Source organism: Salmo trutta, chromosome 19, assembly GCF_901001165.1.
Source record: "Salmo trutta chromosome 19, fSalTru1.1, whole genome shotgun sequence".
NCBI lineage: Eukaryota > Metazoa > Chordata > Actinopteri > Salmoniformes > Salmonidae > Salmo > Salmo trutta.
Window position 1 is genome coordinate 29559472 of NC_042975.1, and position 27643 is coordinate 29587114.

Here is a 27643-nt window from a genome sequence, read left to right on the forward strand (position 1 = left end):
GGCCTAGGAACGGTGGGTTAACTGCCTTGTTCAGGGGCAGAACGACAGATGTTTACCTTGTCAGCTCTGGGATTCAATCTTGCAACCTTACGGTTAACTAGTCCAACGCTCTAACCACCTGCTTTACATTGCACTCCACGAGGAGCCTGCCTGTTATGCGAGTGCAGTAAGAAGCCAAGGTAAGTTGCTAGCTGGCATTAAACTTATCTTATAAAAAACAATCAATCAATCATAATCACTGGTTAACTACACATGGTTGATGATATTACTAGTTTATCTAGCCTGTCCTGCGTTGCATATAATTGCTTAGGTACACGTTGCTCCAGCCATAAACATCAATGCCTTTCTTAAAATCTATACACAATAATATATTTTTAAACCTGCATATTTAGTTAATATTGCCTGCTAACATGAATTTCTTTTAACTAGGGAAAATGTGTCACTTCTCTTGCAAACAGAGTCAGGGTATATGCAGCAGTTTGGGCCGCCTGGCTCGTTGCGAACTGAGAAGACTATTTCTTCCTAACAAAGACAGCCGACTTCGCCAAACGGGGGATGATTTAACAAAAGCGCATTTGCGAAAAAAGCACAATCATTGCACGACTGTACCTAACCATAAACATCAATGCCTTTCTTAAAATCAATACACAGAAGTATATATTTTTAAACCTGCATATTTAGCTAAAAGAAATCCAGGTTAGCAGGCAATATTAACCAGGTGAAATTGTCATTTTGCGTTCATTGCATGCAGAGTCAGGGTATATGCAACAGTTTGGGCCGCCTGGCTCGTTGCGAAGTAATTTGCCAGAATTGTACGTAATTATGACATAACATTGAAGGTTGTGCAATGTAACAGGAATATTTAGACTTAGGGATGCCACCCGTTAGATAAAATACGGAACGGTTCCGTATTTCACTGACAGGAAAAACATTTTGTTTTCGAGATGATAGTTTCCGGATTCGACCGTGTTAATGACCTAAGGCTCGTATTTCTGTGTGTTTATTATAATTAAGTCTATGATTTGATAGAGCAGTCTGACTGAGCGGTGGTAGGCAGCAGGAGGCTCGTAAGCGTTCATTCAAACAGCACTTTCGTGCGTTTGCCAGCAGCCCTTCGCAATGCATTGCGCTGTTTATGACTTCAAGCCTGTCAACTCCCGAGATTAGGCTGGTGTAACCGATGTGAAATGGCTAGCTAGTTAGCCGGGTGTGCGCTAATAGCGTTTCAAACGTCACTCGCTCTGAGACTTGGAGTAGCTTTTCCCCGTGCTCTACATGGGTAAAGCAAATTTAGAACTTTTATTAATCAAAAACATAAAATAGGGTCAAAAATGTGAAACAATACCATATGATATTTTGGCCATAATAGCCCAGCCCTAAGGCCTGATCACCGACAATGATGAGACAGCCTATAGGGAGGAGGTCAGAAGAGGGCACGACAAAACCTATTCCCCCTCAGGAGACTGAATATTTGGCATGGGTCCTCAGATCCTCAAAAAGTTCTACAGCTGCACCATCGAGCATCCTGACTGGTTGCATCACTGCCTGGTATGGCAACTGCTCGGCCTCCGATCGCAAGGCACTACAGAGGGTAGTGCGTACGGCCCAGTACATCAATGGGGCCAAGCTTCCTGCCTTCCAGGACCTCTATACCAGGCGGTGTCAGAGGAAGGTCCTAAAAATTGTCAACGACTACCCTAGTCATAGACTGTTCTCTCTGCTACCGCACAGCAAGCGGTACCGGAGCGCCATGTTTAGGTTCGAAAGGCTTCTTAACAGCTTCTACCCCCAAGCCATAAGACTCCTGAACAACTAATCAAATGGCTACCCAGGCTATTTGCTTTGTCCCCCCCCGCCCCCTCTTTTACGCTGCTACTACTGTTTATTATCTATGCATAGTCACTTTAATAGCTCTGCCTACATGTACATATTACCTCAACTAACCGGTGTCCCCGCACGTTGACTCTGTACTGATACCCCCTGTGTATAGCCTCATTATTGTTATTTTACTGCTGCTCTTTAATCACTTGTTACTTTAATTTTTTACTTAACCAACAATGCAGTTTTCATAAAAATAAGTGTTAAGGGCTTGTAAGTAAGCATTTCACTCAATGGTCTACACCTGTTGTATTCGGCGCATGTGGCAAATACAATTTGATTTGAATTGGGGATCTGCATGTTAGCCAGCAGGTCAGAATAGGGCAAAAGCCCTCCTGGTCTAGCTGGTAAAGCCTGCATAATCAGCTCCACACCAACCCCAGGCCCAAAGGCCTTCAGCTGGGGATTGTTCAAACGGTGTGCATCACCACCACCAACACCAAAGGGTTGTACTATGAAGTCTTTGGCTTGAGGGCAATTGCGTAGAAATCTAGACCCACACTACACTGCATTGCCTTTTACCTATTTGTTCAACAAGCGGTAGCAGGCGGAAGCAGTCCTTACTTAAGGACTGGCACAGGGTAGGGCGATATGATCAGAATGACTGATTTGGGTAGGGTTCCCAATAGAGGCACTGGGGACGTGGGGGTTGTTTGTGCCCTCCCTCTGACAAGAACAGTTTGAGAACTAGGGCACTGTTATCTGTTTATGGCACAAGATAATGCTGCCACGAATCGGATCACTGACCCATCTCTCACCCACCCTCCACCTCACCCACAACAGATCATCTTAGCGAGAGGTTGCCAGGTGAGTCCCATATAATTCTGAGTAATCCTAAAAGATACCATTAGCAGGTCTGCACATCTGCAACACATGTTTTCCAGCATCTGTACCAAGTAAGAACAGATCTGGTAATGTGTCCCCACAATGTTTGTTGTTAGATCTTGTTTGTGGGGCATAAAGGATCATGCCAGCTAGTACAGTAAAGCTGAGATAGATCAAGTGATGACTGGGAGGGAAGGGGAGTGAGCTGGAAGAAAGTGTGATACTTGGCATGAACATCAAGAGGGCGGGGTTGAGACATTAGGGAGATATATTATAATATTGATTATAGGGCTGGGCGATATGGCCAAAATGTCATGACAATATTTTCTTATTTTATGTTTCTGAATGATAAAAGTTATAAAACTTACATTTTTATGAGTAGTGCATGACCCTAGGATGGCAAGTGTTTTTAATGGGCTTTCCCATTAATACATTTGCAAAAATGTCAAAAAACCTGCTTTGTCATTATGGGGTATTGTGTGTAGATTGAGTGGGGGAAAATAATTGAATCAATTTTAGAATAAGGCTGTAACGTAACAATGTGGGAAAAGTGAAGGGGTCTGAATACTTTCCGAATGCGCTGTATAACTTGGAATAAAGTGACATATGGTCAACCGTAGCAGCAGCATATGTGAGTCAAAGTTAGTGCAAAAAGGATCAGTGCAGATAGTCCTGGTAGCTATTTGGCATTGGCAGTCTTATGGCTTGAGGTTAGAAGCTGGTCAGGGTCCCTTTCGTTCCAGATTTGGTGTATTGGTACCGCTTGCCATGTGGAATCAAAGAACAGTCTATGACTTGGGTTGCTGGAGTCTTTGAAAATGTTTAGAACTTTCCTCTGACACAGCCTAGTATAGATGTCCTGGATGGCAGGGAGCTGACTGGGGGCGTCCCGTCAGGAAGTGGTGTCTGGGATGATGGTGTTAATGTGACTTTCAAAGTCTTTCATGGCTTCAAATGTGAATGCTACGGGGCGATAGTCATTTACACAGGTTACCTTGGCGTTCTTGTGCACGAACTATGGTGGTCTGCTTGAAATATGTAGGTATTACAGACTGTTTTAGGGTGAGGTAAAAACAAATCTCAGTGAAGACACTTACCAGCTAGTCAGCGCATGGTCAGAGTACGGGTCCTGGTAATCCATCTGGCTCTGCGGCCTTGTGAATGTTTACCAGCTTGAAGGTTTTACTCACTTCGGCTAAGGAATGGGTGATCACACAGTCGTCCAGAACAGCTGGTACTGTCACACAGGGTTCAGTGTTGCTTGCCACAAAGCACGCGTAGAAAGCAGTTAGCTCGTCTGGTAGGCTCGTGCCACTCGGTTTCCCTTTGTAATCCATGATAGTTTGCAAGCCCTGCCACATCTGATGAGCGTCAGTGCCGGTGTAGTAGGATTAGATCTTTGTCCTGTATTGACACTTTGGTTGTTTGATGGTTTGTCGGAGGGTGTAGCGGGATTTCTTATAAGTGTCCGGGTTAGTGACCCACTCCTTGAAAGCTGTAGCTCTAGCCTTTAGCTCTGTATCAAAATACCTTTTTATAGACAGTATTGTGAAGATCCATACCGGAATACCTTAAAAGACGATATATCAGCCTTCCGAGTGGCGCAGCGGTCTAAGGCATTGCATCGCAGTGTTGCGGCGTCACTACAGCCTGGGGCTGTGTCACAACCGGCTGTGACTGGGAGTCCCATATGGCGGCGCACAATTGGCCCAGCGTTGTCCAGGTTAGAGGAGAGTTTGGCAGGGGGGGCTTTACTTGGCTCATTGCGCTCTGGTGACTCCTTGTGGTGGGCCGGGCGAGCCGGGTGCCTGCAAGCTGACTTCGGTCGTCAGTTGAACGGTGTTTCTTCCGACACATTGGTGCAGCTGGCTTCCGGGTTAAGCGAGCAGGCGTTAAGAAGTGCCGTCATGTTTAGGAGGAAGCATGACTCGACCTTCACCTCTCCTGGGCCCGTTGGGAAGTTGCAGCGATGATTGGAATTGGATTACAATTCGATATCACAAAAAAATAGACTATATATCGCCAAGCCCTGATATTGATGATCAATTTAGTATTTTTATTGTTTTAATGAATCACTAAAGACTGAGTTGACCTGGCTGGCTGTGATCCTGGTCTTGAATTCAGTGTCTGAGTTGGTGTAGGCAAGTGATTTGGTGTAGGCCTGCTTAGTTACTGAAATGTGACACTGGCTTGGATTTGTTCAGGTCTAAGGGTGGCTTTGGGTAATTGGTTAATTTACCTAGTCCCTAATCCCCATCCTTGACAGTGTGGTATGCTAATTTTAGTGTGCCATATATCAAATACCCATTTCCATTGGTCATCACTCCATTGATGAGAGACTGAGGTAGTGTACCACTATTGAGCTAGGCCTATATCCTATCCACTATCATTTCTAAATAGGAAAATAAACTGAACAAAACAATGTTTTTCATGGTCAATGTTTTTGTTTCTCCTGTTGTTTTTGTTTGAAGCTAAAACGCTGCCTGTGGAAAGTTTTGCATGAGTAGAAATTATTTTTTGTTGTTGCTCTTTGTAATCTTAGGCCTGGACGTAGTTAAAAGTATGAAAGAGCTTAGTGTATCATGGCCGTCGTGTTCTCTTAAGTGATAAAGCGGTTATCTAAGCCGACAGGGAGCTAGTGTTTCTGTGGGCCTGATTGAGCAGTCAGGGGCTCAGCCTGAAACTCAGCAGAGGCATGTAGGTCCACAGTGCTGAGTGCTGGGCTGGGTGAGGGTGCAGTGGAGACAGCCAAGGCAGAGCGAGAGAGCTGGAGAGGTGAGTGGTGGTCAGTGCTATGGCACTTCGATGTGACCTGCTTAGTTTATCATCTGCAGCCCCTCTCAAGCTTGTGTGTGTGTGTGTGTGTGTGTGGTGTGTGTGTGTGTGTGTGTTGGCGAGAGCCACTCAGAATAGAGGCCTTTATACAGCTTAACCCTCTGATCCTCTTAGAGCCCATTGTTGCCAATTAGTGAATGGTATCTCCATGCCTTGAGAAATGGCCAAATTACATTCTTCCTGTCATAAAAAGGACCTGAGGTTTTGTTGTGAAAGGGTAAATTGATCTTCACAGTCTAATCTTGCACATGTCATTCAATGGATGTTTGTCCAACTAGGGCTGGGCAATATATTGAATTAATTCAAATTTAGGTTTTTAGCGCGATATTCCAAATGTCTATCGCAAGAATCAAGGTTTTGTTATTTTTCTTTTTTTATGAGTCATTGTCTGCTTGTTCTCGTGTTGTATTTTTGGACTCGACTCTTTCGCTCCTCTGTGCTGTTTGCACCTTCCCATTTACACCAGAGATCAGTATATAATGACCAGATGCACGTCTCCGCCCTAACAATGGGAGTCGTTGTTCCAAAGGCGGGAAGGCAGGCGACAAGCTTAGGTCCAAATAAGCCCATAGAAACGCATTGGCCTTATTTTGGGCAGATTTTAGCGAGAGTGAAACCTCTTGCTTCTTCCTCTATGGTTTACACACACACACACGAAGCCCCTCCCCCTGCCTCAAACGCCATCAATGTTGCGAGATCAAATCTTCCTCTGACGAGCGGTTTCGACTCGCTATTTGAGGTTAGGTCCAACAGAATGGGTCATATGGACACCGAAACACATTGATATGTTATTTTACTGTAATAGAGGAGAAGTTAACCTTTCTAATGATACCCTTTTTATGCCTCAACTCCTCAAATTGCGAGCAGAGCAGACACTACTAAAACAGGAGTATCAATAAACATTGATTCTGGAAAATGAATGTTCAGTTTGTGATGCGCTGCATTGGGGTACCACGTTCTGCTAGCAGCATTTTAGCCAAAGACTATTATACTAGCGGTCTAGTTTGTGTTTTAGAAATGTGTAATAAGCATAAAACACTTTTATTTAAGGAATTGGCAGCTTGTTCTCATTCGGAGAAATAAGGTAGGCCACTTGATTTCAACATCTGAACAAAGTGGACAGGCTAGCATGCTGTTCAAACAGTTGGAGACAGACAGAAAGGTGTGTTCATAACAATTCAACTGTTCTACCTTGTTGGCTAGCAAATAGATCCAAGTTGGCTAAACTTGAAATATAATCTCTAGCACGTGGGCTTGAGAGATTGTTGATTAGATATGTGTTCATTTTCTATAGCCTATTGCCTGCTACAAGAAGTTAATCATTATTAGTGAATGTGCATTATGCATAGTTCTAGTTAAACTTGTAGCAAAAAAGGGCATTTTCATAGATTTGAAAGCCAGACCGTTGATTATTGCAACAAAAAAAAGCACGTTTGATAAAATCATTTAGTTATTAGTTGGTATTATGGTTGTGGAAGGCATATATTTAGACTAGGTATAACTTCAAAATCCCTGAATTCATCTGACCTGCTAAAGCTTCCCTGGTCAACTGTGCTGTTATTGTGAAGTGGAAACGTCTAGGAGCAACAACGGCTCAGCCACGAAGTGGCAAGCCACCCAAGCTCACAGAACAGGACCGCAGAGTGCTGAAGTGTTTAGCGTGTAAAAATCGTCTGTCCTCGGTTGCAACACTCACTACCGAGTTCCAAACTACCTCTGGAGCATCATGAAATGAGTTTACATGGCCGAGCGGCCGCACACAAGCTTAAGATCACCGTGTGCAATTCCAAGCGTCGCTGTAGTGGTGTAAAGTTTGCTGCCATTGGACTCTGGAGCAGTGGAAATATGTTCTCTGGACTGATGAATCACACTTCACCATCTGGCAGTTCGATGGGCGAATCTGGGATTGGCGGATGCCAGGAGAACGCTACCTGCCCCAATGCATAGTGCCAACTGTAAAGTTTGGTAGAGGAGGAATAATGTTCTGGGGCTGTTTTTCACAGTTCAGGCTAGGCCCCTTAGTTCCATCGCTACAGCATCCATGACATTCTAGATGATTCTGTGCTTCCAACTTTGTTGCAACAGTTTGGGGAAGGCCCTTTCTTATTTCTGCATGACAATGCCCCAGTGCACAAAGCAATGTCCATACAGAGTTGATTTGTCGAGATCGGTGTGGAAGAACTTGACTGGCCTGCACAGAGCCCTGACCTCGACCCAATCGGACACCTTTGGGATGAATTGGAACGTCGACTGCGAGCCATGCCTAATCGCCCAACATCAGTGCCCGACCTCACTAATGCTCTTGTGGCTGAATGGAAGCAAATCTCCGCAGCAATGTTTCCACATCTAATTGAAAGCCTTCCCAGAAGATTGGAGGCTGTTATAGCAGCAAAGGGAGGACCAACTCTGTATTGATGCCCATGATTGTGGTGTCCACTTACTTTTGTTCATGTAGTGTATTTTGTGAATCGCCCATACATTAAAAAAAAAAATCTTGATATGATTTTAAGGCCATATCGGCAAGCCCTTTGTCCAAAAAAAAAAAAAATGTCATTCTCTTTCTCGCTTATATGAGGAAAGCAGCCATAGCAGCCAGGCTTAAGGAAATACAACCATGTAAAAGTTGCAGTACTAGCAATGGTTGTCAGTCAGACTGAGCAGTGAAAACCAACTGTCTCTTTTCATCCAAACTCCACTTTAAACAAGTCCCTCTGTAGATGCACTGAGCTGAATTGCTATTCCAGACAGGCGTTGTGTTCTGTCTGACATCTGCAGTGTCCAAACACCAGAACCCAGTCAGCGACTGAACCTTCTGTACATAGACTGGTGGCTTTAGCAGCTAGTGCCTCTGTCTGCTCTGCACTGCATGCTGAATTGGGCTACTGCCTGAAATGAGCACTGGGGTGAAATGCACTGCACTAGTAGTAGGCCCTATAGATGTGGTAAACAAGGGTGCTACTCCGTGCTATGCTCAAACCTGTTCAGCTTGTGTTGTTTATATCTCCTCTAGTCCCATGTATTTGTCCTTTTCAGCTAGCTGCATTTTCTTGAATGTACAGTGCAGGGATGATGATGATTGTGTTTCTGTGGGATGGAATTTGGCTTGCTGTAATTACAGTTCATAGGTGGTCAGTGTTGATGTAGTCTGCCAGGCTAAGCAGTAGCAACATGACATGACTACCAGAAATGCCAGCCAGGGAAATGACCCAGGAAACTACGAATCTGTTCAATTTATTTGAATTCAAATCGAGGCAAGCAATTCGATTGTATTCAAGTGGTGTCGTTTCCATATTAGAAAATGTTTTAGATCATCTGCTTTATCTCTTGCAATGAGCAGCTTAACTGGGCATAACAAATCATTATGTGATGTGTTTCTCAATATGCAATGTTTCACTCTTTTAGTTTAGAGTTGTATTGCCTTTGAGAAGGTTAGGCTAGATTACATTTTCCTGACTAACCACCATGCATATGAGCCACTTTTTGTGTAGCTTAAATGGTCTTCACAGATAGGACTGGGCTATAGAGAGCAGCATTTTAGCCTTGTAGCTAGGCCCTGGGCCTAGATCCTTTTGAAAGGGCTTTTGCTTCCTGTTTTAGCAGCATAATGCCACCTGTAAAATGGTTAAGATGGGTTCAGACCTCTTGTGAGAGTCTCTTGTCAGTGACCCCATTTATTTTGAGGAGTTGGGGAGTGACACAGAACATGCCACGGGGGAAAAAAGGCAGTAACTTTGTTTTGACTCCTTTTGTCTGACATCTTTCAGCAATCGATGATTGACATATCTCTTGCCATTTCCCTTCTTTGTGTGCGGCTGCTGAGTTCTGGAGCGAGTTATGAAATTGTCCATTACCTCCGCCGTGTATGTGTGGCCTATTTACTCACAAAGGGGGTTGTTTACAAAGGAAGCTTTGAATTAGAGCAGAGAAATGTAAACTTGTAGCTGCATAGCGGCCACTGCACAACCTTTTTGTATTACCCATGTTTATAAAATGGCCCTAGAAAAGAAGTAAGTACTTTCACATCATTCAGCAGCGGAATGCGGTGAATTGAGATGGAGGCTCACTGGGGTTGGAATCTGAAAGGCTGGGGCCATGTTTTAAAGTGCTTGAGCAAGCCTGAATGAGTGTATGGTGTGCTCAGTTGTGCGTGTGTGCTCAGTCACAGGGAATCATCCGTCTTCCTGTATTTGACGTCCCAGGGTCTCGTTGGCCGGCGTGTCAGCTTTCTGTAATTAATAGTAAATAGCCCCCTGCACTCACCCCATCAGGGACCAGGTGCTGCTGAAACCCAGCAACACCAACCCCACCAGCCGACCGGGGATGGAGGGATAGAGGAGAGCAGATAGGCAGTATCTCACTCCACAGGGATGTGTTTCACAGCTATACTGAAGAAAATTCAAAATGTCAATTGCTGTCTCCTCTCCCTCACCACCAGTCCACCACCATCTCTCATCCATCTCCATTATTGTGTAGGCTACACACACACAGGTACACACACACACACACACACACACACACACAGGTTAGACATGGTGCAGGCCCAGTCCTAAGGCAGACAAAAAGAAAAGATAAGTTTGTCTTCTGTCTTTTTGATAGTAGGCCTAACTCTTGCCCCAGTTTATTTTCATGGTGTGAAGTTGATACATAGCTTTTTCTCCTTAACATTTTGTTGTCTTTAGTTAGGCCTGCTTTGTGTCAAACATTGATAGTCCCACTCCACTGTGTGTCTGTTTTTACTTTTATATAGAGGGAAAAATTAGGCCTGACAGGCTCCTGTCCTATAGGGAGATTTTGATTTAGCCAACACACACACACACACACCACTCACACAATCATTAGGGCTTTTATCAACGGCATTGTGAACGCAGAAAGGGAAAAAGACAGTCATATTCCTGATCTAATTACTGTGAGAATTCAGTTTAGCCTAGCTGCCTGTATGTGTGATTTAACCTCTTGTCAGGTGCTATTAAAGGAAGCTGGGTTAATATTTCTGGCAACCTTTCCACTCAGGGAGGAGTGCCTGGTTTAAATTCCCTACTACTCACATGAAGCCAGCAGGAAGCGTCATACCACTGTGGTATGTATGAGCTAAACCATGATGGGACTGTTGACTGACTTTCTACTGCTACCCAGTGTGTCTGCTCTTTTCTTCTCTGAAGGAATGGACTTTGATTGCTATTTGCTAGCGACAGCTGGTTTAGGAAGAACTCTCGCATGTGCATTTTGGCAAATAGTAGCTTGAACAACAAACCTGTCCTTTTGGCTTCTTCTCCACATTTCTCCCGACTGGACTGTTTTACAGCCCGCTTCTCTCACTCATTCACTCACTTACGCTCTCTCTCACACTCACACACTGTATCACCACTCACATACTGTATCACTACTCACATACTGCAGCTAGATTAACTAATAAATGAAATGCACAATTTGATGTTTGGGGTTAATCAAACAGTTAAACATTTTGTGGATTTCAAGGGATTAGTCTTGGCTGTGTGAAGCGCTGGGCTGAACCCATTCAACTCAGCCTGGGCTGAACCCATTCAACTCAGCCTGGGCCAGGCTTTTAGAGCAAAGGGCCACGGCCTCACTGCTTCCTAAGATAATCAAACACACACACATAAACAAAACACTCCATCGCGTTTGAATACCAGCAGCACTCTCTCTTGTTGTTAGATGAGGCATGCAGATTAAAGCTGCAAAATGTAACTTTTTGGGCGATCCAACCAAATTCATATCGAAAGCAAGTATAAGAAGTGGAAGATCCCTTCTATGTGCGCTATTTCTATGCTTCCCGTTCTTAAATTTCGTTTTTTTGAATCTTTTATTTATATATATAAGTAAAAAATAAATAAAATATATATACACACACACACACACACACACACACACACACACACTTTGGATGTTTATAGTTTTTTTCCCACTAATGTAAAAAAAATCACCATAAAAACATAAATGCAAAAGGCCCAGGGTTCAGGGTTTTTTGCATCTTTTACTTTCTGTTTTGTACACCAGCTGAAAATACAATATTTTTGCTTGTAAAAAATATATTTCACAGCGGTTTAGATGGTACAATGATTCTCTATACTCTGAGTGCTTGTTTTGTCACATAAACCGAAATTAGGCAAACTATTAATTGCAGACCCTCTTTAAAGAAGTTTTGTCATGTATTTGTCACTCCGTTTCATTCACTGCATCTATAATTGGTATGTTCTGAGTTTTAAAGACGCTGCATGTTATTTCAAGTTCTAACTTGCCATCAAATGCCATTTTACTATGAGAAATAGAATATTACACCCTGACCTATAACGTATAATATTGTTTCTTTATGTGGATTCTATTTGACCATTGCCTGTGCTCTTTCCCTGGTACAAATCATGTTTTTTCCTTCTTTCCTTCCCAGGGTTTTTTTCTGGATCAAAATGGGGCTTAGGTGGTGAGCGTGCCCAATGGAGCCTTCCTGTTGGCCGCAGAGTAGATGTTTTATAATTTTTTGTTGTTGTAATTATCTCCCAACTTTTGTGATTATGATCTTGTCTCATCGCTGCAACTCCCCAACGGGCTCGGGAGAGGCAAGGGTCGAGTCATGGGTACTACGAAATATGACCCGCCAAACCGCGCTTCTTAACACTCACTCGCTTAACCCGGAAGCCAGCCGCACAAATGTGTCAGAGGAAACACCATTCAAATGATGACTGAAGTCAGCCTGCAAAAAGTCACCCACAAAAAGTTGCTAGAGTGCGATGAGCCAAGTAAAGCTCCCCCAGCCAAACCCTCACCTAACCGGACGAATCTGGGCCAATTTAGCGCCGCCCTATGGGACTCCCGGTCACGGCCAGTAATGACACCGCCTGGGATTGAACCCCAGGCTGTAGTGACACCGCAACACTGTGATGCATTGTCTTAGACCGCTGCGCCACTTGTGAGGCCCAGTGTAGCTTTTTTAAAGCCATTTTCTACAATTCTACACATTTTGCCATGTGCTGAAGAGAAAAATGTGCAGTTTTAAAGCATATTTCCTTCAAATCTACACATTTTGCCATGACTTATGCTATCAGAGTGACTCAAACATTAAAACAAAATCTGTGGGGCCGCATGCCATGACAAAAATACTCCTGAATGCATCATTTGGGGAATTTTTGATTCTCCCTTAGTTGTTTGTACTTCCATTATCTTTTCTACATACTTTATATCATTTAAGTTAACACTTTATTATTGTTATTTATTTTTACTGTTTGGACATAGGCAGCTGCTTCCCCATTATTCAGTGCTCCAGCTGAACGGATAGCAACAGACTAGACATCCATATGGATCTAAGGCCAGCAGGCTGTGTAAGCCACCCTGCTAAATCACTCCTCACTAAATCACCTGTATCACTGCCTGCTGCCTGCCTTTCCCATGTGACAGAGAGGGAACAGAACAGGGTATAACTGCTCAACAATCCACACCCTGCCCTGAGGATTATTTTACATTTACCCACAGTACCACCCATCCCATCTGTCTATCTCTCCCCCCCATCTATTTCTCTACCCCCTCTACCTCAGTGTAGTGTGTGTGGGGGGCCAATGGGTCTGCTCTTTAGAAATCCAAAAGGGCCCTGGCTAGCAGACCTGAAGGTCTCAGGGTGGGGAGAGGGCCAGGCCAGCACAGCTGTAATAGTGATGGGATGGCTAGAGCAAGCCATGTCTAATATTTGCTAAATAGTGGTGCACATCATCAGCCGATTGACTTTGCATAGGTTTACACAGTCCTGTATAATCTGGTGTGTATTAGTGTCAGGTCAGATGGTGTTCATGACGACTGAGGCAGATTGACTTTACAGAAGCCTGGTACACACTGTCCTGTAGGCCAGGGCTATTCGTCCGGAGGTCTGCGCCCCCATGTATTGCAGGGGTTCTGCAAAAATACATTTAACAAATTCCAACGTTTTTATGAATATTGCTAGCAACAACAGAATAAAAACATTTTGAGTTGCATACCTTCAGTAGAAAAGCGGAGAATATCTGATTTCTAATAATGTCAACTTTATTTCTCAACTCCAAATATTTAGAAAATGACACTCATTGGAGCCAATTACACACAGTGGAGTGTCTGACATATGCTTCGAAAAAGCACCCGTGAATAAGCCACCAGTGAGGCAAGTGCTGCTGGTAAGCTTTCTTGACATGGACATACATTTTTACCAACACATGGCTAACCTTTGTGTAACCAGCTAAACAGCTGCTCTTAGCAAATATGTGTTTGGAGTTACCTTTCTAGCTAATAGACTGTTAGTTTACACTTCCTCTTCTAATTATACTGTGGGGAGGTCAAAATAATGAAAAACGACCAAATCTATTCATTTTAAAATGTTGATTTCTTCTGACGATAAGACAAGATGTACTAACATGATGGGGGTCTCTGGGTTGCCGGTTTGCCTGAGCGTGGGTCCCTGGGCAAGAAAAGGTTGAAGACGCCTGCTGTAGGCCTATATAAGGCACATGAATATTATGTCGTTTGTGTGGTGGTGTTCACTTCATGTCGACTTTGTTAAAGGTCATATGTCCTCTGAGACGCCCTGGTCGGGTCTGGGCGGTTCTAGCCAAGCCATATCTGAGATCCATTCATCATTAATCTGCTCCATCCAAAGTCCCCTCCTCCTTCAGCCCATGTCTGCTGTCTGCTATCTCAGCCTGATGGATGCCTCCAGCCTTATTGCAGAGGAAAGCGGGTCGATGGAGAATAATTTGCTGCTGGGTACATTAATGTTGGGTTCAATTGCATAGACCTTTGAGCGGGCCTCATCAGTCTTTAACCATCGGACAGCTAGGGGAAAGGTGGCTGTGTGAGTTAGGTAGTTGGAGAGGGCATGATGCAAGAATGTATGTGTGACTATCTGTGTGCGTGTGTTGCTCTTTCTAACCATAACCGGCGTAGGCCAAGTTCTTTCAGAATAATATATCAATAAATATGAATCTGTTTTTTACAATCAGGTATTTGCCATGCAGACCATGCTTCCTCCCCACCATCCTCTCCCTCCTCTCCCAGTGAGTGGCAAGAGCAGAGAGGCAGGAGACAGACAGACTCTGTGGTGTGCTTTAGATAGATGGACAGTGCGGTGTGCTTTGACCGGTGCTGCCGCTCTGAGCCTGGGAGGGCCAGATGTTCCCAGGCTAACACAGGGTTGAGATGTTTGCCATGCCGGCCCTGTGTTTGCCATGCCATGCCGGCCCTGTGTTTGCCATGCCGGCCCTGTGTTTGCCATGCCGGCCCTGTGTTTGCCATGCCGGCCCTGTGTTTGCCATGCCGGCCCTGTGTTTGCCTGGCTCCCCTTTGAGAAAGCGGCTGGCTGGACAGGGGCTGGGGATGGCGCCTGTCTGGGTGGGTGGCATGCAGTCGCGCGCACGCACACACAGGCAGACAGGAGATGAAGGGATCCCAAATGTCCGCTGCTCTCTCTGCTCCTAGCGACACACCTTTTAGAAACTCTGGGCCAGTGAGAATGATCTCTTTTATCCCAGACAGGCCCTGTGTGAGAGGCTCTGGCTCTCTGTGGGGCCCAGGCTGAATGTCAGCGCTGCCATTGAGCTGACCTTACCTGCTGCTGTACATGGACAGAAAATATAATTGTTTCACCTTTTGGGTTGTATCGACCAGGAAATCCATTACATACAGGGAAAAGGGTCAGGCATACAGGGAGGGCATGGCAGGCCTCTCACCACATTTTGGTGTGCATACCTGACTGTGTCTGTGTGTATTTAGGCTATGTGAGGTCGGTATAGTTTAATGGCACTGTGGATAAATGTCCTAGCCAGGCTGAGGGCAGCGTTCCTCTGGTCAGTGCTGTGGTTGGCTGTGTAACACTGCCTGCCTGCCTGCCTTGTGGTTTGTGTGTTAAGTCCTTTTAGGATGATTTAATGGCCTTAGCTCTCCCACAGCTCAGACTACTGGAGCTGCTTTGACCCTCCTCCTACATCAAGCTGCCTGACACCCTGGTGCTGTGGCTGCCTATGCCCGAGTCCTCCTGTCCCCTCTTTTCCTCCCCTCCTCTCCTACCTCTCCTCTCCACAAATAGAAATGTTATGCATAGAGACTAAATGATTTCTTATTCTTATAGCGGCATGTTTGTTCTACATAACATATTTCCATCTGAACGTTCCGCTACAATGTGCCCTGCTGAACGCACCCCGGACTCTCACTCGGAGAGGGAATGGGAAATCACACTGGTCATGCAGGGAGTCATTATGCTGATCAAGGCTCATCTTACAGCTGGCTAGGGGGGCTGTGTGTGGTGAGTGTGTGTGCCCGCCTGTCCATCCGTCTGGAACAGCTGCATTGATTTGGATCTGTTTGCTGAGCATTCAGAGCAGAAATGTGAGCCGTAGGAACACCTGGAGAGAGGGGGGGTGTCAGGAGCCACTGTTCTACGTGTGCACACACACCACCCCATCTCTGATTCCTACGTGAGGGCAACCTGGGATCCCAATCAGCAGCACTTTAAAAGCTTTCCTCTTTCTCCCTTTAATCGTAGGCTCAATTTGTCACTGGGGTGTCCAATTTCTGATAAGCGCTTGACAGAGAGAGGCAGAGGAGGTGGGGGGGAAGAGCAGCACAAAATGGATGCACCTGCTCACATATGAAATCAAGCCACTCCATCTTAATTTCTCTATGCTGCTGCGCCAGTCCGCCTGGAACAATGCTGTTGTGCATTAGCTCTGCTCTGTCCACACACACTCATGCTGGGTCTGAAAGGGAACACTATGCCTTTATAAAGTGCACTAGCTTTGACCCGGGCCCATTGGGTCAAAGAGAGTGCACTATATAGGGAATAGGGTGCCCTTTTGGACAGACTGATTCAAGCCCATTTGAGACTTAACCATAATGGAGAGGCTGGGCTGCACAGTCGTGTTTGGGCTGGGTCAATCTGTGGGGCCATGGGGGAAGGTGCTGGCTGGTATTAAACAGTTTTTCCAAGGTCTGACAGGTCAGAAAACTCATAACGCTGGCATCTGGCCCCCTCTCCTCTCTGCTCCTGCTTGTGCAGTGTGCACTCAATCAAACACATATTTTAGACTTACTCACACACATTTTGAGGCAGAGACACACAGTTTTTGAATCAGGCTACACAGTACGTACACATTTTCCACCACATTCACTCGCATATCAGGCAGGTAGCCTAGCGGTTAAGAGTGTTGGGCAAGTAACCAAAAGGTTGCTGGTTCGACTCCCCGAGCCTACAACGTAGATGGAAAATCTGCTGGTGCCCTTGAGCAAGGCACTTAGCCCTATTTCGCTCCTGTAAGTCGCTCTGGATAAGAGCATCTGCTAAGTTACTTAAATATAAATAACACGCACACATTTCAAAGCGCTCACACACACACACACATATTCAAGATGGTATTGCTGAGAATTTTACCCTGGGCGTAGCTGTAATTCTTTGCCTAACTGGCTATGTGGTATGTTTCTCAGAGGCAGGCCCACACCATGACTGAAATATTAGTGCTTCTGAAACTCTAGTGTCCCTTCAGGGGCATCACAGCCTCCTGCTGATTTACAACCCACAGACACCAGGCAGGATTCTCACATTAACCCACCCTGCCGACCCTGCTCACTCACTCCCTCCCTCTTTTCTCTGGTACGGCTCGTCAATGTATAGGGTTGTAAAATGTTCAGTAACTTTCCCAGGTTTTCCAGAAATCCCAGTTTTGAAGATTACTGGAATCAGGAGGAATTATGCAGGACATCTGGGAAACCTCCTACTAGGATTTCTGGAAAACCTGTGAATTTCACCTGAATTTTGCAATGTGCTATCTGCAGATGTAGAATCGTTATATCTGCAGTAGTGCTGTTACAAACAGTACATAGCTTGGTATAGGTGTCAGTCAACTCAACATGTGACTGTCTGGCTGCATTGTTGTCTCCTTTTGATAAAAACCAAAACTCTGTGGGATTTAGAAAGATAGAAAAGGGATAATGTTGCTCTTGTATGAGGACGACTAGGCCTTTCTCAGAGCTGTAGTCTGGTTAGCCTACCCCGAGAGGGTATACTGTAGAGTAGGGACTCTCCTCTCCCGTGGCATGCAAGTCTCTCTCTCTCAGCAGCATCTGTCATCCGCCAATCTGTGTTTGAACAGTTGCAGACCAGGGCTGCTCCAATCCAGAGGATGTGAGTGGAGTGGAGCGAGGAGCGGAGCGTCCGTAATTTGGTATGAATGTGGAGCAGATTAAAAAATGTTTTGCAGTTGGCCTTCTCTCCCGCTCCAATGGGGTGTCACAGCTGGGTGTCACAATCTGTGGCATTGATGGCAAGACAACGAATGAGCCCATACAACAGTACCGGAGACATTTTGATTTCTATGTTGGCTGTTGTTTAAAAAAAAGAGGAGTATAAGTTTAATTGCACAACATCAACACTTACAACTGAAATATCTGATCATCAATAAATTAGAGAGAAGGCCATTTGTTTTTTAACACACCGGCTTCTTATCAGGTAGGTCCTTGTTTAATAAGCCTACGACAAGTTGTTGAACTGTTGAGCGCTTCTTACAATAACCTACTTCAAAACCAAATCGTACATAGTCACAAAAGTACATGGAGTGTTTGTTTAAATGTTCCTTTTAAACAAAAAAATGTATGGATTGAATTTGGAGCGGGGGAAAGAACTCTCCCTGAGCGATGAGGGGAATTTCCAACCGCTCAACTCCACTCACATACTCCGCTCTAAACCCTGCCAAGTGCTACTCTGTTAATTGCAGAGCAGGAAGAGTAATGGCCGCCACAGATCCTTGCCACTGCTGTTTTTATAAAACTCCCCTGGCTGATTAATTTGAAAGGCAAGCAACTGAGTGTTTAATCAGATTTAGCGCTAGGTGTATTTAGAGTGTGACTAAATCAAATGTAGGGCTTTTAGATGGTGTGTTTAAAAACCTACAGCTCTAGAGCGCTGCCCAGAGATCTTGCTGTGGTTTTTAATGCATGTCAACCATTGTGATTTTTCATTAGTTTGTTTTTAGACTGTCATATCTCTGGAAGCGGTTGGTTTTTCCCTCACTGAGGCATGTCCACTCAAGCCCTCTGACTGTCTGCTCTGTGGATGGATGTAGAGTAGATAGATGGGTTAATAAAGAAGTAGCCAGGCATCCTTCAGTTTGGATCTGCTCTGTTTTGGCAGTGCCGTCCACACATTTTACATCTGGTGTAAACACATCCGTCAAATGACACTAGTAGAAGGGACCAGGGAAATTGGTATTCCAGGCCAGCATGCAATGCATGCACCTCTGTAGGCTTCTTCAGACTAGTGCCTTAACTTTGAGCATGGACACACAGACACACACACTCCAGTCTCTCACCTCCCACATCAAGAAGACATGAGTGGTCATTACAGTGAGTACCCTAGACTAGAGTTGTGTGAAATAGCCAGTGGCTGGACTAGACTGTCCATGGCTTACTGGCCCACGCTCATTCCTTTCAGCCCTTCAGTGGGTGTGTGTTGTAATGACTATAGCCTCGGGATGAGATCAGGTCAGGACACCACCAGGTCATATCTCCTGACTCATAGTCACTCACTCTACCAGTCCACGCAGCCACGTGTCTGAAATGGCCGCCTATTCCCAATATAGTACACTAGTTTTGACCAGGGCCAATAGGAGATAGGGTGCCATTTCAGACACACCCCCAGCTAGATGAGGCAACAAGATCTCATAGTTTCCCTTCGAAATTCAACGTATTATGGATGAATGTCTATTTTTGATGCATTACATCCATGTGATTACAGGGTTAATTCCTCTTGGTTAAAACAGAAACAACTCAAATGGTTAATAGTTTAGCCCTTCATTCTGAGTGGTTAGAGCTATGGTTTGGGGAAGGTTTAAAACAAAATAATAAAAAATGGCACCCTGGGTATCATCAGTGTTCATAGTATTCTCACGGCTTGCTAGAGCATTGTGGACTGCCGTAGCGCAGCGTTTTTTAAAAGCGCAGAGGAAGTCATAAGTCGACGTTCTCAGGGTCTTTTCAGATGTCCAAAATCACCGTCTGTTTCTAGTGACCCGCCTGGATGAGGATCCAGTCAGTACTCTGTTGGCTGACTGGCTAGGGGCAGGCCCAGAGGCTGTCATTCAGGCTAAAGATGAGAGCCACTGATGTTAAAGACTGACACAATGTGAAGATGAGGCCAATGGGGTGATCAGGGCTCATACATTTTGTCCCCCTCCCTTTCGTGTCATGACATCTCGTCATGTTAAGAGCTTCTGCTCTAACTGTAAAACAGACTTCTCCTCCTCTGTGACACTCGGACAGTCCGAGATTAACCAATTGCAGACTGAGCACTATTTTAGGTGGAGTCTGTCTGTCTGGCTCGCTGGCTGCTGCTCCTCTTCCTCTCCTCCATCCCCCTTCACCTTTAATTAGAGATGTGTCAGTTAATCTGTTACTCCCACCCTCCCCCTCAGCTCGGAGTAGCTCTCTCTCTGTCAACACCACCAATGCAATTTCCTTGTTTGACAGTTTGATTTTTGACACCTTTTGTGTTGCCTGTTTGGAAACTGTACCATACTGACTCTTTCTCTCTCCTTTCTCACAGTCTCTCTCTCCCCTCCCTCACTCATTTAAATACACATACATTATCTTTAGTTAAAAATAACATTTCCAGATTGATGAGGGCTGGCATCTCTATGGTTGAAAAATATAAATGTCAGCCAGCCCAGCCCAGGACTAAACACCTCAGGATCTGCTACAGTCATCAGGAACTCTTTTGTGTGAGAATGTCGAACACACACACACACACACACACACACACACACACACACACACACGCACACAGTGGAACAGAACAGCTCTGGCTTACATGCCTGTGGGCCCTGGGCTAGCAGCAGCATTGTTTCATTAAATCCTGTTCCGCCCGTACTGTTTGTACAACCCAGATGGGCTAATGAAGGCCACACTGATGTGAACAGTCAGTTCTGAGTAACATGCACAAGAGCAGGCGAGGTCTTTTTTTCATTTAGAATGTTCTGGTTTGGAATTCAAGGGTAAAAATATAATATTTTCTCTTTCTTTTCCCCCGGCATTCAGCTCTCCTCACTCGCAAAAGAAAAGTCATTTCATTCTCCCTGGTAGAATCCACACACACAACATGCTAAGGATACAATGAATTTCTCCCAAAAAGATTATTCCTTGGCTCTATTATGGACACTATAACCTCAGGATAAACACAGTTAGATAACAGCAGCACACAGCCTGCTCTGTTTTCTCCTCTCCTTCTCCCTCAGCCATTATCACAAACAAAGGAACAACACAAAGGCTTAGCTTTCTTAATTGCTTTTGCCTTTAATTGGGAAAGACTGCTAAGGACTAGCTGTTAATGCAACCAACCAACCAAACAGGGTTTTCTTCTCACCTTGTTTTTGTAACACGGAGGCATTTTTTCTAATGAGATGCTTATTTTGATGCTGAACTCTTAATTTTCACGCCACACACACCTCATACTTGCACGCCTCATACTCACACGCCTCACACGCCTCATACTCACACGCCTCACACGCCTCATACTCACACGCCTCACACGCCTCATACTCACACGCCTCATACTCACACGCCTCACACGGCTCATACTCACACGCCTCATACACACACACCACACACGCCTCACACGCCTCATACTCACACGCCTCACACGCCTCATACTCACACGCCTCATACTCACACGCCTCATACTCACACGCCTTATACTCACACGCCTCATACTCACACGCCTCATACTCACACACCACACACGCCTCATACTCACACGCCTCATACTCACACGCCTCATACTCACACACCACACACGCCTCATACTCACACGCCTCATACTCACACGCCTCATACTCACACACCACACACGCCTCATACTCACACGCCTCATACTCACACGCCTCATACTCACACGCCTCATACTCACACACGCCTCATACTCACACACGCCTCATACTCACACGCCTCATACTCACACGCCTCATACTCACACGCCTCATACTCACACACCACACACGCCTCATACTCACACGCCTCATACTCACACGCCTCATACTCACACACCACACACGCCTCATACTCACACGCCTCATACTCACACGCCTCATACTCACACGCCTCATACTCACACGCCTCATACTCACACGCCTCATACTCACACGCCTCATACTCACACACGCCTCATACTCACACGCCTCATACTCACACGCCTCATACACACACACCACACACGCCTCATACTCACACGCCTCATACTCATCCACGCCTCATACTCACACGCCTCATACTCACACTCCACACACGCCTCATACTCACACGCCTCATACTTACACACCTCACACGCCTCATACACACACACCACACACGCCTCATTCTCACACGCCTCATACTCACACTCCACACACGCCTCATACTCACACACCACACACGCCTCATACTCACACGCCTCATACTTACACACCTCACACGCCTCATACTCACACACCACACACGCCTCATACTCACACACCACACACGCCTCATACTCACACACCACACACGCCTCATACTCACACGCCTCATACTTACACACCACACACACCTCACACGCCTCATACTCACACGCCTCACACGCCTCATACTCACACGCCTCACGCCTCATACTCACACGCCTCACACGCCTCATACTCACACGCCTCACGCCTCATACTCACACGCCTCATACTCACACGCCTCATACTCACACGCCTCATACTCACACACCACACACGCCTCATACTCACACGCCTCATACTCACACGCCTCATACTCACACGCCTCATACTCACACGCCTCATACTCACACGCCTCATACTCACACGCCTCATACTCACACGCCTCATACTCACACACCACACACGCCTCATACTCACACGCCTCATACACACACACCTCACACGCCTCATACTCACACGCCTCATACTTACACACCACACACACCTCACACGCCTCATACTCACACGCCTCACACGCCTCATACTCACACGCCTCACGCCTCATACTCACACGCCTCACACGCCTCATACTCACACGCCTCATACTCACACGCCTCATACTTACACACCTCACACGCCTCATACTCACACGCCTCATACTTACACACCACACACACCTCACACGCCTCATACTCACACGCCTCATACTTACACACCACACACACCACACACACCTCATACTCACACACCTCACACGCCTCATACTCACACACCTCACACGCCTCATACTCACACGCCTCATACTTACACACCACACACACCTCACACGCCTCATACTCACACACCACACACTCACACATACACACACTTGCATGCACTAGTTATCCCCTTCCTTAGGCTGCACTACAGCTGAACCCCGGTCTCTTTCAGCCCCTAAAGCATTGGGTTGTTTTTCTCAGAAATTTGCCCTATAGTACATTTCCTACTCTTCCTCCTGAATGTGTAACCAAGGGAGATTGCCCTGACGTGGGGAGGTATTGACCAAAGCAATCAGAGGCGTGATTTATAGCTGGCTGGTGTCATTTTATAAATGGCCCTCTCCTCTTCCACCCTCACTGTTTTTTCTCCACAGATGGGAGAGTTGTTCTGCCCCTGAGAAATGGAGGAAAGTTAGCTTTTAATGGAGCAATTTGACACATGACACAAGCCTTGAAGTTGTACGTGTGAATGTGCATGCATCAGTCTGAGCCATGACTCCACAAACATACTTCACACGCAAGACGAGTAAGGATTGCAATCAACTGGATGTACAGGTGCCTGCCTGGGTCACTGCAGAGTAAAGTCCACATCATACCAATCTAACCCACCTGGATTTTACCCTGTGGGCAATTAGGAATCGGTTGGAGTAGCAGAAGCCACAAACACACAACACTGCTGCAGCATCTGATGTTTCATAGCTGTGCTAGAGAGAGTCTTACTGCACTGTCTGAGTGTTTGTATTGTTGAAAGAGCCTGTGTTTTATTTTCTGTCTGATGTGTATTTGAAGTGGATGTATCATAGTGACTGGGTGGCTGTCAGGCCAGGGCCCCGTCTGTCTGGTTTCATCATCTCTTGCTGTAGTCTCTCTACGACTCTAAAGCAGAGTGTCAGCTGGAGCATTACCGTAGGCTGACCTTTGCTGCTGCGCTCCCCAGTTTTCTGACATTCAGGGGCGCTGTGGGGGAGGATGATTGTGTGTGTGGTAGATGCCTCTGGGTGTGTATAAAACAAACCAATCGAAAATTGGGATCTTGCTTTGACTGGTAACCCTCTCTTCCTCGTCTATCTATATTCTACATGTCTGCATTTGATGTGAGTTTGACTACCTCCACCCCAATGCCTTTGTGTTCTTGAAAACATTCTTGTTATCCTTGTTGAGAAACATTGGCACTAAGATGAATTGAGAGAGAAAAAACTGAAAATCTCCCTTGCGGCTTTAAGACCGGCACTGAAATCCGCCGCATCACCTTGGCCGCACAGAACGAAATGGCGACAAATCCTTAGATCTGTGTGCTAGTAAGAGAGAGAGCACTCCTACCGCCCACTCCCCCCCATCATTCCTCCCATAGCCACCCTTCCACAGGCCCCAACTGTCCTCCCCATGCCACCCCGCCCAGCCACCCTCCGACCCCATACCTCCCCACCCAGACCCCAAGGTGCAGCACAGACAGCTCCGTCTCGGGTATCTCTCTCTCTGTGTAACTGCCAGCTTCATTAAGGCTTGTTTTCTTTCCCCTCGCTGGGAGGATTTAAAAGAGCTGTCATCCTGACCTTTTTCAGCGCCTGTGTTTTTAAAGAGTTCATCTCACCCCCTCCTCTCTCTCCCCCCTCTACGGGGGACAGGCGCTTTTAAGCCGCCACCCTGCGGCAGACGGCCGTGCCAAGGTTGTTGGTGGGTAATTGCCTCCCTCATAACAACGCGGTGTGTGTGTGGTTTTTGTCTGTGCTCCGGTGTTTGTTCTGATGCCACGCGGCAGCAAAGGAGAAGGGCACGGGGCAACGCACTCTGTCGACTTAATTTACTCCCTGACTGACCTTCCGTGCTGATTAAGCAAGCATCTGTGGTGTTTTGAATACTGTAAGTGAAGCAGACTGCAATTAAGCTGTTCTCTCTCTGCTGCTGCTGTTACCTCTGATTGTTACTCGGTGGCAACCTCTCTCACACACAGCTTCTCACTATTTAAAGTACCTTGTTGTTTTTATTTTTCATACGGTTTGGTCTCTATTACTGCGTTTGACGTCCCTTAAATGTACGCTACGTTGTAGCGCTAGCCTCCTGGGGCCTGGTTGGGGACCGTTGGATTGATGTGGTACTTACTGCCATGTTTCTGCTACTGCTCTCTGGAGTGGCTTCTTTGAGTGGAGTGAAACACACACACACACACTCATTCATATAAGGGTAATTAATTCCTCCTGCTAAGGTCTTGTAGAGGCAATGCACAGGTAGCAGCAGGGTTGTACCATCTTACCAACACAAGGGGGGGGGTGTGACTGTGAAAGAGTAATTTTCAACCTGCCTATGCATATCGACAGAATTTTCCCCATGTTTTACCGCTAGCTGTTTGATGTTATAATTGAAGTGATTCACAACTGAGGGTTATATTAGCCATCCCTGTGCTGCTCTATACTATTACTGTATTTTCTCCATGTAGCATATGTGGACCAGCAGTTATGTCTGAGTTCTGACCTCCCCTCTCTCTCCCCCTGTAGTGTGAGGAGGACCCAGTGTCCCATGTTGCATTAGTGTCTGTGTGAAATGCTGGCCTGCCTGCCAGGGCCAGGTGACCTCTCCCTCCAGCTTCTCTCACACACGCAGATGAACACTGGACTTCAGAAATGTAAGTGTCTGTACTCTACTCTCCTACACACACACACCAGGTTGCTAAAATCCTTCTGCCCACCCACCCCACATCAGATGAACAGAGCTGCTGGGTGCTGACCTGGTTCTCTGTAACAGCCTTGTGTCAAAACCAAAAGAGACGGCCGAGAAAGAAAGAAAGTGTTTTGCTCCAATACAATAGATCACAATTCAGGGAGAAGTCAGGGGATGAGACTGTACTAATAACTTGCTAGAGAACGTTGTGCGCTCGCCCCCTTCCTCCCTCTCTCGCACGTCCTTCCTGTCCTCCCCCTAAAGACCTGTCTCCCACAGGGATGCGTTTCGGTGATAATAAGGAAGTCAATCTCGTTAGGATGAGAAACGAGGCGGACCAGGCAGCCAGTCAACAGCCAGCCACCAGCACATTGAGCAGGATGTTTGTGTGTGAACAACATGCCCTTCTCTCACACAGTCTCACCTGTCTCCACATGTGACACCACAAAACCCCACCCCTCCAACTCTCTACCCCACTTCCCCTGGGGTGAGGCGCTGGACATGTAACATACCTCTCATATACACACACACACCATATGGATTATTAGGTGTCAGTCAATAGTTGTAAATCGTTTCGGTGTTTGCCGTTATTGGATTCACTTCATAGATTCCTATGGTTTTCTATCAAATAACGGTTACAGTGCCCAACATGTACAACCTAAAATGAGTAACAGGACACACATGTTGTGTTGAACAATAGACACACATGCATGTCTTTCCCAGTCTTTTTGGTTCCTCAGAACTGCTGCAAAGTCCTGTAGAAAGCTTCTCAAATCTCCTATCCAGGACCTCGTAGATGACATCATAAAGGGAAGGGGATACCTAGTTAGTTGTTTAACTAAATGCATTCAACTGAAATGTGTCTTCCACATTTAACCCAGCCCCTCTGAATCAGTCATGTACTTTATTGATCAGACCCACCCAGCCAGGGTATAAGCACCCCAACAGACCAGCTTCATTTAGATTCACACATCTCCCTGAGGCACAGACATTTCTAGAGAATGTCCCCTCATACTTGGAGGAATCTCTTTCTCTCTCAGCCCCAGTCTGACCTAGTTCTGCAGCAGTTTTGTGTGTTATAAAACGCTGTCTGTCTTGCTCCGTCACTATGGCTCATCAAGACTAATTGGAAGAATCACTGTAATCAGCCTACCCCCAAGAGCACAGCAGTGCCGAGCGAGGGGGTGTCTCGCTAAGTGCCAACGTCCGCCATGTTGTTTTGTTCCCTCTACTCTGGCAGGAAGGCATGTGACAGAGTACAGTGGAACGGTTCTGAAAAGGTCCACTCCGAAAATTCAAAAAAATTAAGTAAATCTGAGTGGGCTTTCTTATGTCTGTCACCTGCTCCACTGCTGCTGTGTTCTGTGACGCGCAGAAGGGCTGAAAATAAAAGTTGGATTTGTTTTTCTCCCTGATATTCTGGTGTGATCCATTTTGTTGATTGGAGCTATTCTGAAGGAAATGTGGATGTGGAATTGTTCTCTTTCTCACTAAACTAGTTCTTGTTCATTATCTTCTCACATAAGAATCCCCCTCTTCATCTGCTAGACTTGATAATAAGGAAGGCGTTGTTACATCAAAATCCAACTGAGATATTTCAAAAGGGTTTTATTCTTTCTTCAGACCACCCCTTTCAAACAACAACTGATAAATATGTGTTCTCCCCTGTTCTTCTGCCTCTTTCCCATCTCAGAGCTCCCTATGGAGCTGCTCCCATGACGATATCTGGAATCCAGAGCTGTTTGTGTGTTTAAAGGCGTCCACCTGATTCCCAACCGAAACAGTTTGTGCATATATTATGACGACATTGTGTGACATTGTGTGACGTTGTTGTTCGTTTGGGACTTGGGTAAGGTTTTTTTCGGCTGTCTGGGCACACAAAAACATTTTCTTGAGACAAGCCAAAGTCAGGAGACGAAGTCTACCCCCCTTCGCCGGGATAGGTCAACAGTAGGGAATTCTTCAATAAAGTCTGTCATTCAATGAGAGACGACTTGTTTTCATGCACAATTGTTCATTGAGCACTACTGCACCAAACATCTTAGTCACGCAATTTTTCATCTAAGATCTCTGCAAAAACATCAGTTAATGACATATTTCTTGAGTTATCCTAGAATTAATCAGACTATTTTGCGTAGGTGTATACTGGCTACGGCATCTCAAAATGGACAAACAGTACTATTGTGGCTTTGTATTAAGGGAGTAGGCGAACACACTCGTTTGGTACTGATGCATGCTGATGCCTTA

The 27643-nt window shown here is 45.8% G+C and overlaps 1 protein-coding gene across 2 annotated transcripts in view; it reads left to right on the forward strand.

Moving 5' to 3' along the window:
* Positions 1-27643, forward strand: part of LOC115154309 (protein FAM222B) — a 50566-nt gene that overhangs the window by 11188 nt on the left and 11735 nt on the right. For both annotated transcript variants that reach the window (XM_029700394.1, XM_029700395.1), the window contains exon 2: positions 25234-25361. In XM_029700394.1, coding sequence (XP_029556254.1) covers positions 25280-25361 — 82 coding nt within the window. In that variant the 5' untranslated portion in view covers positions 25234-25279. The remainder of the gene's footprint in view (positions 1-25233; positions 25362-27643) is intronic.